Source organism: Chelon labrosus (genome assembly GCF_963514085.1).
Source record: "Chelon labrosus genome assembly, chromosome: 9".
NCBI lineage: Eukaryota > Metazoa > Chordata > Actinopteri > Mugiliformes > Mugilidae > Chelon > Chelon labrosus.
Window position 1 is genome coordinate 17,974,972 of NC_140359.1, and position 16,831 is coordinate 17,991,802.

Below are 16,831 nucleotides of genomic sequence, written 5' to 3' on the forward strand. Positions count from 1 at the left end.
TTTACAAGTCCTTCAAGGAAATTGTTTTGTTGCTTGAGTCAAAAATATTGCATAAGTATTCTCAATGAGTTGATGTAAATGGTTACAAATAAATTATAAAATAGTTTGAAGTGTTTAGAGTTTTAAGAATGACCAACATGACGTCCTGTGGCGTTCTGTGATGCGTATGGGTAGGATGAGTCTGTTACTGAAGGTCCTCCTTAGACTGGCCAGTGTGTTGTGGAGCGGGTGAGGAGGGGGAGTTGTCCAGGATGGTCTCCACTCTTCTCTTGCCAGCATCCTCCTCTCTGACACCGTGTTCAAGGAGTCCAGCTCCACCCGTACATACAACCTCACCGGCCTTGCAGATTGGTTTGTCAGGAGCACACTGTCCACCATGGACTCGTAGGACATCCTGAACATTGTCCGGCAGATGTTGAAGGACCTCAGTCTCCTCAGAAAGTAGAGTCAAATCTGGCTCTTCCTGTAGAGTCCCCTCATTGTTCTTTGTCCAGTCTAGTTTATTGTCAGTGTGCACTCCCAGATACTTATAATCCTCAACAATGTCCACACGGGCCCCCAGGATGGTAACAGGGGTCACCGAAGCCTTTCTCCTCCTCCTCATGTCCACAACCAGCTCCTTTGTCACATTCAGCTGCAGGAAGTTGTCCCCGCACCATGTGACAAAGTTTCCCATGTGACCAACCTGAAGGCAGTAACTTTGTCTTGCTGCAATAGGTTCAATAATAATGAGAGATGTGCTTCACAGTCATGGTATTGTGCATTGCTGGCTCGCTGAGACACTTAAATTAGAGATGAGCTAGTCTTTATGTAAAGAAGAACAGTCTCAGCTTAAACTGAAAATGAAATTGTTAAAAAAAAATCTTCTACTTTGTGCCAGAGATTCAAGAAGTCATGGTTCTTCACATTTCCCAAATGTGCCAAGTGCTGCACCGTATGCCGTTCTTTTCAAACGCAACTGGACTTGTTGGGTTTTCTTGAAGACATTTCACTTCTTATCCAAGTAAGGCGGTTGGTCAGGTGACTTTTGGTCCGTTAACACAATCCATTTACTTCCAACTCCTCACAACTAAAACCAGATGAGATGAGCAGTGAAGTCTTGAGGAAAACTCAGCGTGCTCAGTTGCATTTGTTTTAACTTTGTTTTTATAGAGAGGAATGTGTCTTTCTTGTAGGGCAAACAGAAAATCAGTGTAATGTTAGTCATTAGGATCCTGCAGAATATGGAAGATGGGAGTAAGCACAAAGCATTAAAGTCACCCTGAAATAAAATTCTTTAGGTATTTTCATGACATATTTTGCAGTATAAGTCATCTACTCTGCGATATCTGACCCTACGGTGACGAAAAGGTCTATTTGTAGCTGTCCTTTATGGCATTTTATAGAGTTAGTCATTTTCTGGAAAATTATTTTTAAAAGTTGATGACTCATCCTGCACTCGGGGCACGTAGTTTGGCTCACACATGTATGAGTGGTGTGTGCTCAGTCCACTGGAACCGACCAATCAGAGCAGACCACCTTAGTACCACCTCATTTTTAATTTTTTTTTTAAAGTAAGAAACATCAGATGCAAATACCGCTCCAGTAGCTGCTTCACAACAACTTTAAAACATCATTTCACACGAGGAATAAACGACAGGAGCCCGACGTGGCTTTAAACGAAACCGTCTTTATTAAGTAACTTTAATATCAGAAAAATAAAACTCTTAAATTCTCTTTACAGCAAATATATAATATCAGTGCTTTGGCCGCAATAACTTAAAAGGCCGTTATAAAATATAGTCTGCTTTTAAACTCCTGACTCAATTTGAAGAATTTATATGCCTTAAGACTCCCCCTACATATACATAACAAAAGTGTAGTAAAATTAGCAAATACTTTGAATTGTTGGTACAGCTCAACAGTAAATGTACTTATATATATATATATATATATATATATATATATAAAGATAATCTAAAGATACATTTTTAATAGTATACCGTTCTTAATTTGGTGTTGTACAGACATGACAGGCAGCTTGAATCCTTGGCCTTTTTACAGTTGCAGTGTGAAGTTTTACATTGGCGGTAAATTATGAAGACATGCTTGCGATGCACATTCCATGTTCCACTAGGTTTTAACGGCAGCTACCAACACTATTATCACCAAATACTGTAAACTAATATCTAGACTACAAGCAGATAAGCACTGACACTCGCCTGCAACGTTTCCGGGTTTTCCAACTCTTCATTCACTTAATCACTCAAGAGGAAAAAGGTAAAAATAAAAAATAAAAAAATCTTATTGTAAACATTTTAATATAGATATATTTATGTATATATGAAATGTAACAAAATAAAAAATAAGTTCTGTGTATTTATCAGTCATTAACAGTAATATTTTATATAATACATACAGAAAAATGTCAATAGGTTTAAACTGAGGGCCAACTGTGTATTGCATTTCCCCCAGAGAGAGAGAGAGAGAGAGAGACGGAGGAAAAAGAACGAGAGCAAAGAGATCGGCCCTCCGCAGAGCTGAGCGAAGTAAAATATATATCATAGTATAATAATGGGACGGATAGAAGACCCGAGGGGCTGGGAGCAGATGGGGTTTTTTGCACTTTTGGGACTCGTTTGGTTCCATTTCCTCGAGAAAGCTCAACGACCCACGAAAAAGACGTTTTTGTTTTTTGTTTTTTTAAGAAACAGAGCGAAGCGATAACGACTCCAAAACACTGTTTACAGCTGGAATGCCAGACGGACTGCAGTCCAATGTCCACACAACAAAGCAACAGTATTGACCTTTACGTGGTGTCAGTCCCAGATGAAATCATTCCAGCTGCTTCCCCTCCCGACGCGTCCGTCGACTCATTCGGCCCCGTGAAAGTCCAGGGACGGGCGGTGTTTAAAGCTAAGATTTGAGATGATTTCCACCAATTTGTACGTTTCCCCACACTTTCACGGAGAGATGAAGCGACGGATCGACGCGCGGGGAGGGGGGGGAAGGCAAAAAAATAAAACAACGCGCTCGTCCCGGCTTGTCAATAGTGTGATAAGATGTGGTCTGTGCTTAGTGGTGCACAGCACAAAACAGAAGCCAAGTGTGTACCGTTGAAACGACTCACGAATGCACTGGTGTTGAAGACAAACACGGACTGAAATGTTGTAGTAAAAGCAGAAGGGATGTGTCTGCGCACACGTTTCAGCTCCAGTTTGTTTGAGCTCTGTAATTAAAAACCCAAGGAGTTTAATTTATCTTCCTTGACAAGTTAATATATGAGATGTTTTTTGTTTTTTTTTTGCATAGGCCGGGCAGATAAGATGTGTAAAGCAAACGGGTGGCCTTCATCTCAATTTGACATCCCAGTGGAATTATTTTACTTTTGACTGCTTAAGGAGTGACGAGGTCGGCCACAGGGCGGTGCAGTCCAAGTGAATCAACATTCAAGTGAAAGAAAGGGATATATTACTGAGATGGCTTTTTTTTTTTTAAATAAAATAAAATAAAAAAGGTCAGACGACTGTCCGTACAGTACGGGGATTTGTTCCAGATCACAGCTGTCTAGTTGTAGCGTTTGAGAGAATATCGGCTCCTCTGGCTCCCAGGTGAGGTTTAAGTAATTAGCCACACGTATATATACCATCTACAAAAAGTGACTGCAATGCCGGGGAAGAGGAATGTTACCAAAAAGGTACGAGCTGTGCATATCTTTCCGCCTGAAATCTGGCACATGCTTTTCCCACACAAGAATGTCATCAAGATATAAACAAAGAGGCAACATAAGAAAATAAAAGAGGGGGAAAACTAAATGAGTGTGTTTGGTGCCGAAAAGATAAACTTTAGAAATGCTAATCAAATTAGTAAGCAAAAGAAAGCATCCCTATGATAAAACCTTGGTTCCACCAAGATGTATTTAAGAGACTAAACAAAAAAAATACATTAAGACTTCGGTCTGTCGGCTTGTGTTCTTTTGAGCCCAAGATCTTTGCAGATAGTGTTGTGAGTTAATTATAGGCTTTCCAAAAAAAGGCCACAAGTTTGAAGACAGAGCAACACTGTGTGTCCGCCGAACCGGTCGTTTCTTTTGTTTACTCGGAACGGAATCAGGCACGAGTTTAGCGTAAACAGTTTTTTGTTTTTTTTGTTTTTGTTTTTAGGTATAAATGGAAAGCTACGTGGCGAAATATACGAAAGTGGTGTAACCTCCCGGTACTCTACCAAAAAAAAGAAGGAGTTACCCACTTGTTGGTTCTATTCTGGGGAAGAAAGAACCCTGAGACGACAAGAGGCCGACACTGGAGTGTGAAGGTTGGACCCAGCGGGTTTAAAAAGCCTGGGTGGGTGCGTTTGCATGCGGATCGATCGATCGATCAAGCAATGCTCAAAAATTCAGATTTACGATCTGGAGAATGTAAACATCCTTTTCAACCAAGCCACGATAGCCGATTAATGTTTTCGTAAAAATCACGCGAGATAGAAGGTGGAGTCTGAAAAGAAGGGTGTAGCGTATCGAGTTCACTGCAGCATTTGAATTTTGTAGTAACCAGGAGAATACGATTCATTTATACACTGTCATGTGAGGGGGCTCACCGTACGTAAATACGTTCGCCGCTCGTCTCATTTCCTCTAGGTTTCCTGACACGAGCACAAAAGGGCTGGGCCATGGTTCGTCACATAAAATCGGTAGCAGCAAATTTAAAAAAAAAAATAAATGGGAAAAAAATAAATGGAAAACTTTTGAGATGTAGACCAAAAAAAAAAAAATATGACTTTGGCCCAAAAAGTCAATGTTATGTTTCTAATAGCAACAGATGTAGAAGAAATTAAATTTATAGATAGGCAGAAACCAATAACAAAAGGTTAAAGGAGGGAAAAATGTAAATCAGAAATCATATATATACACAAAGGTATATGTATATATACCTTTGTGTATATATATGTATATATACACATATATCCCGACCCACCCAATGCTACATGGAGGGCTTGCGACCCTCCCGTTGATCAATCAATCAATCAATCAAGGAAGAAGACTTCACAATACAGGCACGTGGCTGAACACCCCAACCCATGCCCTAATTAAAGATCATTCCTAATTCGCCTACTCTTCCTCACATGTCAACCAAACACCAGCTTCGACAGCGCCGGTGTGGCGAAGACAAACCTAGACGCTGATTCGGGGTCAGTTTTGTAAGTTCCCCGCACGGGTTACGAGTGTCGGGGAGGCTGATCCCTCGTCAGCCGTCAAGGTAAATAGATTAAAATCACATATTGCGGAGCTTGATGGCCTGCGTGGCTGGAGACAGGCACACGGGGCACACAGCCTTTGGACCCTGGCATATATGGGTGGCACAATCTAGACAGAAGAGGTTATGGCCGCAAGGAACCAAGGCAGCGATCACCTGGTTATCCATACAGTTGATGCATATCTCCTGTCCTCTCCCCGCTGATCCGAGCGCCGGACGATAGGAGAGAGAGGATTCAGGAGGAGAGGATGAGGAGGCGGTGCTTTCACCGGAAGAGGAGAAGGCCGAGCTGTAGGACGGGAACCTCTGAGCGTCGAGGGTCCCGGCTGAGCTGAAAGGACCCCGGAGTACCCGCTGGGCTTGAGGGTGCTCCAGGGCTTCGATCATGGGGAAGGTTGGAGACAGCCGGGGCGTCCCAGGCTGACTGGTCTGGAGACATCAATAACAACATACATATCTCAGTTTACAGACAAAAAAAATTGCTTTCAACTGCTTTTGACTACTTTAATGTCTGCACAGAAGGTCATAAGCTGTTGAATTTCACATACCTGAGACTGAAGAGCATCAAATGCCTGGGGGGGCTGGTGGTCCACAAAGGAGCTCCAGATGTGTGGCTGCGCAGGAGACTGTGAGGCATGGGCAGTGGAAACGGTCAGTGGGTCAAATCCTGAGGAGGAGCCTCCTCCACCTCCCAGGCTGACCAGCTCCTCAGACCCAACAGGAAGGAGACTGTCACCAAACCAGAAACTCGTACTGCCGCCATTGCTGTTGTTGTTGTTGTTAGCGTTGGCGTTATACGGACCGTTCGGGCTGAAATCTGACATTCGGTTGCCGTTCCCATTGCCGTAGAAAGAATCAGCCGAGCTGGAGCCGCTGCCCAGAGAGCTGGAGCTGTCGTTGCGGTAGGTGGAAGACATCTTGACACCACTGCTAATATTGCTATTGACTCGCTGAGTACCGTTGATGTTCCCTGGCAGCATGCTACCACCAGCCGGTGACGGTGTCCCTGCATGGAGCCACGCGGCATCCCCCAGCCCAGCGGGTGCTGCGGAAGCCTCAAAACTGACGTCCGTCCCGTTGAACTGGAAGTCGTTGTTGTCCACACCCGGAACCTCAATGCCCCCACAGGTTCCAGTGCGGAGGGCGATGTGCGCCTCGATCTCTTCCCTCGCCCGGTCCACGTTCTCCGGCATCCCGGTGACCTCAAACACGGGCTCTTTGTCACGACTCGGTGTCACGATGTAGGTGTGCGTCTGTTGCTGAATACGTTTGATGGTTGCCCCTAAAAGATATAACCGGAAAGATTTTTAACTTAAATTGTCCATTAAATACTGTGTTTATTTTCAATTATTACACTTGGTTCCCCTCCTCTCCCCAACAATAAAATCAGACTTTGAAACTAGAAGCGGCACAGCTGTGCAGTAATTACAGCACTGAGCTGCAGGCAGTCCTAGTGACTCACCTAGCTTAAGTGCACAACACCGAGTTCCAATCCAGAGTGCAAACCTTTTAAGATCACAGTGCTATATATAAGAAAAATAACACATCCTGGGATCCTGGAGTACATTCAGAAACAAATGGGCCACAGTTAATAAAAAATGTGACTGAGGTTTTTACTTTATTGCTTTTAAAACGCAAATCTTGAACATCAAAATGTCACTGCACGTCTTGCCTCTGCGAGTGCGACACAGCTTCCCCCCCCTCTCCTTTTTGAAACGTGTTGTAATTTTTTGACTCTCTGCGGTGCAATGGCACGTGGTTGAGAAGTGCTGCAGTTCAATTTACAAATCAGCCCCGGGGCTTTCTCACACAAAGGTGGTAATGTCAACAGAGCAAGGGGTTAAAGAGGTGAGGGCAGAATGTAACCTTCTGGAAAGACCCCAGATAGACTAAAAAATACTCTAGGCTGTTTATTACACAATTCACAATTTCCTTATTAACCAAGAAACAAAAGGATGTTAGGTGTGGGCCGCACTTTATTCCTTACTCTAAACACCTCCACGGTGTAAAGAAAATCTAAAAACTTAACATAACTTCTGACATTACACATCATATTTAGCTCTTAATTACTACATGGTCTCTCTTGTGTACGCAACAGTGATTAGACAAGCTTATTGTTTTTACAGTCATGTCGAAATTAGTGCCTGTGCTGATATTTTATTATCTCTCTTTACGACATTATGGCCAGCGGCTGGAACAGACAACGATCGACGTAATAAAGAACGGATTAAAAGACCCACCTTTGGGACCCACGACCAAGCCAACAACGCGATATGGTACCCGCACCTGTAGGGTCAAACACATAAAACAAATGAGCTTGGAGGGTAATATTTATAACACCTAATTATTATTATTTTTTATTTTTATGGCTGTCCTTAATGTGATTCATTGCATAAGAATGTAACTCAATCATGTGCTTCTTGTTGACCTGAATGGTTGTCTGTCCAGGTAGAGAAGGGGCCCCTGCGCCAGTCGCAGCAGGCACAGGGCCCGTCTTGTTTCGAGACGCTCTGATGAGGGAGAAATGCTCAGCCGCCGACAGGATCTCCCTCTTGGCCATGGCCACATCTTCTTTGCGCCCCGTCACAACAAAGACAGGCTGCTCCCCCCTCACTGGCGTTTTAATGTAGGTGTTGGTCTTGGCCCGGAGCGCCTTAATCTTACAGCCTGTCGGAGTAAAGTTAAAGAGCACAGGAAAGAAAATGGGGGGGGGGGGGGAAAGTTGGGTTATTTCAATCTGGGCTTTAACATTCACCGCATTACATAAACATATTAAACCTTGAAACTCAAAATCTGGACTAATAAAAGATCATGACGGGCGCAATTTAAGTTTCCAGCCGTTAATGGCATTTTTTTTTTTTGACATTGTATTTTTATTGTCTTAAATACAGTGTAAATCACAATGCTGTATTACATTCTTTTAAAGACATTGTAACCCCCCCACCCCACCCCCCACTCCAACATCCCTACTGCCGAGGAAAGGGAAAGAAAAGAAAACAAACAGACAAAAAAAAAAAAAAAAAAAAAAAAAAAAAAAAAAAAAAAAAAAAAAGGGGCTCTATAAATGAAAGCTGTCAGTATAAAATTTGTACTTTACTGCTAAAGCAGATTATGGAGAAGGGAGTACGGTAAGGTTTTCAAAATAAGTCAGTAAGGGGTCCCAAGTTTTGAAAAACTTCTTAGTCGACCCTCTGAGGAAGAATTTAATCTTTTCAATTTTTAGAAACATCATCATGTCAGATAGCCACACTGAGGCCTTTGGCGGTGTTTTGGATTTCCATTCCATCAGTATCCTTCTCCTTGCTATTAAAGTTGCAAAAGCAACTACATTCTCTTTGCTATTAGGCATTACAAAATGTCCACTCCCCTGGACCCCAAATATAGCTGTTATGGGACTAGGTTGTAAATCTAACTCAAAGGCTTCGTTTAGGATTTTAAACACTGATGTCCAGAATTCCCCAAGCCCCGGACACGACCAAAACATATGAGAAAGGTCCGCTTGGTCCTGTCCGCAACGATCACATATGTCATCTATATTAGAGTATATTTTGGCTAGTTTAGCCTTACTATAATGCATGCGGTGTAGAACTTTAAACTGAATCAAATTTAAACGCGCACAAGAGGAAGTTCCATTCACCCATCCTAAAGCTCTGTCCCACACCGCGTCTGAGATGTCTGTCCCTAATTCCTCTTCCCATTTTGTTTTAATTCCCTCAATGGACACATTATTAAATGACATAATCAAATTGTAAATGATAGAAATTTGCCCCCTCAAGGTCAGAGGAGTCAACAATATATCCTCTATATGTGAGGGCTTAGGTAATTGAGGAAATGATGGGGTGTTTGTTTGAATGAAGTGACGAATCTGAAGATACCTGAAAAAGCTAGATCTTGGAATTTGAAATTTGTTTGCCAGTTCAGTGAAGCTTGGGAAAACCTTCTCTATGAAAAAGTCTTGACATGTAGTAAGGCCCATGAGTTCCCACTGTTTAAAAGTGTCATCCAGTCTGGAGGCTGGAAAAAGATGATTATTACAGACAGGGTTAAGCATGGAAAGATCAGTTAAATGAAATGCTTGCCTAAATTGCATCCAAATCCTCAATGTTGAACTAACTACTGGGCTAGAGGAAAAGCGTGAGGGGGAGAAAGGGAGTTTTGATGTTAGCAATGCAGTGAGGGATGATAATTTGCAAAACTGGGCCTCTGCCCTGCACCAGTCTGTATTAGGAGCTTGAAACCAAAATAGAACTTTGTGCAAGTTTGCTGCCCAATAATAAAACATGAAATTTGGGAGAGCAAGCCCACCTCTCTGCCTAGGCCTTTCGAAGAATGTTTTACGAAGTCTTGCATTTTTACCTCCCCACACAAAACTTAAGAGTAACTCATCTATTGAGCGGAAAAAGGACTTTGGGAGAAAATATGGAAGATTTTGAAATAAGTATAGAAATCTAGGCAGCACGTTCATTTTAATACAGCTGATTTTCCCAGCCAAAGATAAATAAATAGTACTCCATCTCTGGAGATCAGATTTTAATTTATCAAGTAATGGAGTAAAGTTACTTCCATACAGACCAGAAAATGTAGCTGTGACATGAATTCCCAAATATTTGAACCCAGTTTTAGAAATACAAAAGGGCAAGTCCGCATCCCGAATTCGGTGAGCCTCAGCATTGACAGGAAAACACACACTTTTTGAGTAATTAATTTTATATCCTGAAAATATACTGAAGTCCCCCAAAATCTTCAAGATCATCGGTGTACAAGATAATGGATCCGTTACATAGATTAAAAGATCATCTGCATACAAAGAAATCTTATGATCCATACCCATCCTTCTAATTCCCTTTATAGACTGTGTGGTTCTAAGCTTTATTGATAGAGGTTCTATTGCTAAAACAAATAACAATGGGCTGAGAGGGCAACCCTGACGTGTTCCTCTGGATAGAGGGAAAAACTGGGAGCGTACCTTGTTAGTGACTACTGCAGCTTTTGGAGAAGAGTATAACAGTCGAACCCAAGACACAAACTTTGGTCCAAACCCAAATTTAGTCAGTACATGAAAGAGGTAGCCCCATTCGACCCTATCAAATGCCTTCTCCGCGTCCAGGGACACAACCACCTCTGGTGCATCCCCAGACGACGGAGAATGCACTACATTTAAAAGCTTACGGATGTTAACGAACGAATGACGCCCCCTAACAAAACCTGTTTGGTCAGTTGAAATTATGTCTGTTATCACTGTATTTATTCTAGCGGCCAAAACTTTAGAGAGTATCTTCACATCCACATTCAACAAAGATATTGGCCTATAAGAACTACAGTCCGCTGCATCTTTACCAGGCTTCAGCAGAACTGTGATAAGCGCCTCTGTAAGGCTCTGCGGGAGGGCTGTCTTTTCAAATGAATGGTTGAACAAGCTAAGAAGCAGAGGTGTTAGCTGTGATGAAAATTTTTTATAAAACTCAACCGGAAAACCGTCCGGTCCAGGAGTTTTTCCGCTCTGCATTTCCCTGATTGAGTTCTCAATTTCTTGCCCATCCAGAGGTTTTTCTAGGTTTTCGCATTGATCTTGTGAAATTGTCGGGATATTCAAGTTTTCTAAAAAATCCTCCATGTGCAAAGTGTCAGTTGGGAACTCTGTTGTGTATAATTCTGAATAGAAGTCCTTAAAGGTATTATTAATTTCCTGGGGGTCTACTGTCAACTCTTGAGTTCTTTTCTTAATACTAGGTATAAGACGAGATGCAGACCTGCCCTTCAGCTGGTGAGCAAGAAGGCGTCCTGCCTTTTCACCATGTTCGTAAAAAAATGCACGTGACCGCAACAGGTTATGTTCTGTTTTCTCTGTAGACAATATATCATACTGGGCTTTGAGATTTAGTTTTTCTTTACATAGTTCTGGCGTGGGGGTCTTAGAATACTGATGATCAATTTCCAAAATAGAATGGATTAGGTTTTCCTGTGCTTGCTTTCTGTCTTTATTACGTGATGCCGCAAACGATATTATTTGGCCTCTCAAAACAACTTTTAATGTTTCCCATAATATTGATGGTGATATGGTGTCATTCTGATTAGTTAAAAGGAAATCATCTATTGCTTTGGAGATAAACTGACAAAATGTTGTATCTGAAAGTAAGGCCGTGTTCAGCCTCCAGACTGGTCTTGAGGAATAATTCAGTGTAAAGTTAATATCCAGTATTACAGGTGCATGATCCGATTCTACAATTGCTGAATATTCTACAGATTTAATGGAAGAGAGGAGAGACTTATCAATGAAAAAATAGTCTATTCTCGAATAAGACTGATGCACATGAGAGAAACATGAAAATTCTTTTTTGTTGGGGAACAAAAATCTCCATGGGTCTACACAGCCAATGTGAGTCATGAGACTTGAGAGAGCCCTGGACATCCTTGATGTGGGTATAACCTTAGGATTTGACCGGTCTAAGGACATATCCATCACACAGTTCATGTCCCCACCAAATATTAGGCGATGAGTGTTCAGATCTGGCAATAAGGACATTATTTTCTTGAAAAAGTCAGCATCGTCCCAGTTGGGAGCATAAACGCAAACTAACACCACAGGGGTGTGAAAAAGCCTGCCTGATACTACAGTGTAGCGTCCTTGAGGATCTGAGATTATTTCAGAAGCTGTGAATAGTATCTTTTTATGAACTATTATTGCTGTACCCCTAGCCCGATTACTAAAGGAGGAATGAAACACTTGCCCTACCCAATTTTTCCGGAGCAAAACTTGATCTTGGACGCGCAAGTGTGTTTCCTGTAGAAAAGCAATTTCGGTATTCAGTCTTTTCAGATGTGAAAATACACGGGCCCTCTTCACTGGTCCATTCATTCCTCTGACGTTCCAGCTGATAAACCTGACCGCAGACCCTCCAAACATGCTAGTACTTCCTATGATGTTCTTAAACTGGTGATAATAAAGTGACAGCAAAGTTTGTATCTATATTGCAGAGCCATAACAAGGGGGGAGGGTGGGGGAGGAAAAAAGAAAACAAAACAAAACCCCAAAAAACAATCTCGGCTAACCCATACCCTTAAAACCCCTAGAAATAAGAAAACACTAGGTTCATCAATTGAACAATGACGAACCGCAGCCCTACTGTGGTTAAACTCCCAATAGTCCACTCTTTGTGTTGTTATCCTCATACAGTAGACTAGGCCTACTCCCATTGTTTCACTTTAACAAGTAAACGCATTCAGCATAATCCACTCAAAAAATGCAATAGGCTAGATAAATTAAAAGACAAAATATGACAATCAGGCAGAATAGGTTAGGCTGTATAATGTTGATAAAGTAAAGTCTAGTTACCCCTGCAACTAAAACCACAATTACCATGCTACATGGATGATACAAACTCAAATGAAAGAAACAGGGGAAAAAAAACAGTTTCAGGTTGCCAGTCATTGTGTATAAGAGAAATAAAATATATGCTAGCGTCCAAAAATAGGTAAGGTTAGCCGCCAGCCTAGCTTAACAACATAACCTATTAATTAGTAACTGGAACATTATGCCTGTCTGGCATGCAACCCCTCCAAAAATCAAAACATCAGAACAATCAAAGTTACCCTGCCCGTGTTTGTTCACAATTCTGAAACTAACCTGAAACTCCGCCTGACTTAAGAAAAACAGAACTAACGTTAACAATTTCACCTGCTTCAGATGAGAAGAAAATGTCCACTCGAGGCCGCTACCAATCCACATAGTCCATTCTAATCGCGTGTGGCGATCCGGCGGTCATAAAACTCCTGAGCCTCCTCGGGTGAAGAAAAGTTGAATGTCTGATTGTCGAACTGGACTCGAAGCCGTGTAGGATAGAGCAGTTGGAATCTTATGCCCTTCTCGTAGAGGAGTTGTTTAACGTCCTTGAACGCTGCACGCTTCTTCGCCAGAGTCGCCGACATGTCAGGGTATATCCGAAGTTTCGTTCCTTTGAACTCTACCTCATGCGTTCGGGCCCACCGTAGTATCTTCTCCTTCTCTTGGAACCGGTGAAAACACACCACGAAGGGACGGGGAGGTTTTCCATCCTGAGGCTTTTGGCCGAGAGAGCGGTGTGCACGTTCGAGTTCTGGTGGCTTATCAAAAACATCCTCGCCCATCACTTCCATTAGCATCTCCGACACAAACTGTATAGTGGATTGGCCTTTCTCGCTATCCTCGGGAACATTCAGTATCCTAAGGTTAGCCCTTCGAGAGCGATTCTCCAGATCATCCACCCGATTGAGCAGGGTCTCATTCTGTTCCTCTAGCAACTTTATCTTTTTTTCGGCTGTGTGCAGCGCAGCAAAATTATCTCCAGCCAAACTTTCGGTTGCGTTCAATCGTGCCTGAAAACTATTGACGGTCTCTGTGAGTGCATTCACGGACGATTGTAGTGTGGCAACAGATTCCTGGATTAAAGCTGAAATGTCTTCCCTCAATGAAGCTCGTTGCTTATCCAGCTCGGTCACAAGCTGGCTCATGGATACACCGTCTGAGGCTGAAGTCGTTTCAGCAGCTGCATTCGCCATATTAGCTAGCTTGCTAGCAACGCTAGTTCGAGTTGATGAATGTGCTGCAGAAGACGTCCTTGGCTTACTCATGTTGAAGTTTCGGTGTCTTTTCGATAGAACAGTGATATATTCAACGCAAGTCTTATACTTATAAGTCCAAATGCCGAAAATTGCGTTTTTAAAGGTTTAAATGAAAAGTTAAGCTGGGAGCTCAGTCTATACGCAGCCTATCTCCGCATGGCCAAACCGGAAGTCCCGTTAATGGCATTTTAAAGTTGCATGGCTTATAAATTAAATATTCCTTTCAGCAGTGGTTGAGAGAGTCCAACATCATTACCAGAGCCATTTCCTGTTGTTGTCAACACTGCAGTGTGTGTGTGTGTGTGTGTGTGTGTGCACCCTCCCCCAACTGGGTTAAAACACGACACAATAACACTCTCCCAACTCAGCCATGTTAACTTTAGGTAAAAAAAAAAAAAAACACACACATCAAGTCGTTGGATCGTGTAAAGAAAAACGTGTTTTGGTTAAAAATCACAAAGCTGCGGTTATGTCACGGAGACAACTACAAGCTAACAGCTGATGTGGCAGAGCAATGGTGACCAACACGCTCCTCTTTATGTTCTCCTCCTCTTCCTCCTCCCAGACAAAGCCGAGCCTGGTTTAAGGGCTGAGGATAAGTCTCATTGTCAGCGAAGTACAATCAAAACATCCATAACACACAGAGAGAGGAGACTCATACGGATCTGTTGGTTGACATAACTTCTGATGTAAACTTGTCCGAGGGTGTTGGGCGAGGGTGTTGTTGACCCAGATAGGAGTGCTAAGCTAGCTGCTTTCTAGCTAACGTCAACGGTTGGAGGAGAAAAAAAATAATAAAACAGGCTAAAATTTGGTTTGGTTTAAGTATAAACGATCTTTAACTGATTAAATCTTTTATAAAGACACAAGTCTGACATATATTTAAAAGTATAATTTACAAAAATGTGATGTAAACTAGAGTAATCATCATGTCCAAGTGAGGATGACAACAATAAGTTAACACTCACGAGCTAACAGTTGCTACAGAGTAAACAGCTATTATATTATTTAAACTCTAATAAAAATAATAGAGTAATCCTTTTTATAGATTAAACAACTTTTAAAGATGTTTTTTTTATCCTATTTTCTTTCATTACTTTCAACCAACTCCACGCAAACTCCGGTTAACCGTGTAACGTTAGCTCACGAAGCCCACCCGTGCTACCATGGAGACACGGGTCTCTCTACTCACCCTGCCGGCCCACGATCTCCGCGACGTGCTCGGAGCTCGGCACGGCCACACACTCGGTCGTGTTTACGCTCTTTCGCCGGGTCAACAGCGACGGCTCGGCCTCGTAGCCCGGCTCCCCGTACACACCGGGCGGTAGCATGGCCATGCTGCTAGCCGGTGGCAAGGCGCCGCCGCCGCCGCCGACTACGGTTTCGTCCAGCTCGTCTCCGCTGTACAGCGATACCGTATCGACGTGCGGTGGTGGTGGTGGTGGTGGCTCCATTCCGGACGGCACCACGCAGCTCCCCGGCCTCGACGGGAGGTGTTGGTGGCGATGGGCCTGCGCTAGCAACGAGCCGCCGTTGCAGCTCGAGGGATCCACGGCTACAACTTCTGGCTCGTCGTCCTCGAGAGCTGCCGTTTTGTTAATTTCATCTCCGGAGGGCGGCCGATGCAGCGGCAGGGGCTTCAAGTCGAGTACCGTACCGAGGAGGTTGAAATGAGAAACCGAGGGGAGCTGGTGGTGTTGGTGTTGGTGGTGGTGGTGATGGTGGCGGTGGTGAAAGGAGGGGCTCTCGTCTGCTTGTTCGGGTGTCTGTCTCTGGGTGCCGTGGTGCTCCTCAAGGCCCATACCGGCGAAAGCGTGCACTAGCGGCGGCGGGACCTCGGACTCTCCCTCATCGGCCTCCAGGAAAGACGTGCTACTCGGCATGATGCAACACTTTTAGAATATTGCCGTTAAACAAAAAAACCAAAAAAAAAAAAACAACAACTATATGAATAATGAATTAATTTTGTTTTTGGTTTTAGAAAAACTAAAAAGCGACCAGCGCCTGTGAGTTGAAATGTGTGGCTTTTGTTTTGTCTTTCCAGCTCTCCATGCAGCCCTCCCTATACTGTAATCTCGTGTTCTCTGGTTCTCGCGATACTTTGTTTTTGGGGGCCAGCCGCGTATTCACAAATGTCAGGAAGACGCATTCAGTACGCATCATGCAGAGCAGGGACGTCGTCAGAATAATTAACTAGTATAACGTGGTTGTACTGCTGCACGTCCACAAGACATAGGTTACACACTTTGATGCAATGTGGGAGTACATTTCAGAGATCTCGGGCAGCTACCGTGGCATTTACAGTTTTACAATGAAGAAAGACAAAGAGATAGAGAGTTTTAATGCTGTATTTTATCATTCCAAAACAGCCAATCTGGTGTCACCTATCATGGCTGTATGTTCATGCCATAGTAAATGGCCTCCAGCTGAAAATAGATGCTGACCACAAGTTCAGCTTAATTTAATTTAAATACAAATAGACCATAAATCAAACAGTGAGCTGCCAAGACGTCGGGTAGAAATATTTTCAAATGGTAATACACTCCTGCAAGAAACCAAGAAGCGTCCGACACTGCAGGCCAGCATCTGTGAGGGATTCTTGTTCACACGCACTCACTCTTACACTAATGTGGGACGTTTTGCTACCATTATTATCCGTATATTGCACAATGAGATTATTACAATATAGAAAGAAAACATAAGTTCAATAACCACTTGTCAAATGTGTTCTTGCCCAGGTGTGAGGGACCTTTATAGGAACCGATAGTCTTTATATGACCATGGACATCATGGACATTTTGGATAGTTATAACATTTATGACATGGCAACTTGTATATACTTTGTATTTGTATCTTGTGCTATTTCTGTCTTGTTTTTTGTTTTTTTGCTCCTTAAAATGTTTGTACTTGTACGTTAAGCTGCTCACTTGTGCCGTAAATTGCCCCCGGGGACAAATAAAGTTTTCTGAATCTGAATGAATGACTTTAGACACTGCTAAGTA

General features: G+C 42.8%; 1 protein-coding gene across 1 annotated transcript; it reads right to left on the bottom strand.

The window, feature by feature from the left end:
- Nucleotides 1-1,649: 1,649 nt before the first annotated feature.
- On the bottom strand, nt 1,650-16,550 carry LOC311493696 (RNA-binding protein MEX3B-like). Its single transcript, XM_084552460.1, has 5 exons — nt 15,022-16,550; nt 7,660-7,898; nt 7,472-7,517; nt 5,780-6,513; nt 1,650-5,660 (listed from the first exon to the last, which is right to left on the bottom strand). The coding sequence occupies exons 1-5, from the start codon at nt 15,710-15,712 to the stop codon at nt 5,250-5,252; spliced, it is 2,121 nt and encodes a 706-aa protein (XP_084408586.1). The 5' UTR covers nt 15,713-16,550; the 3' UTR covers nt 1,650-5,249.
- Nucleotides 16,551-16,831: the final 281 nt, after the last annotated feature.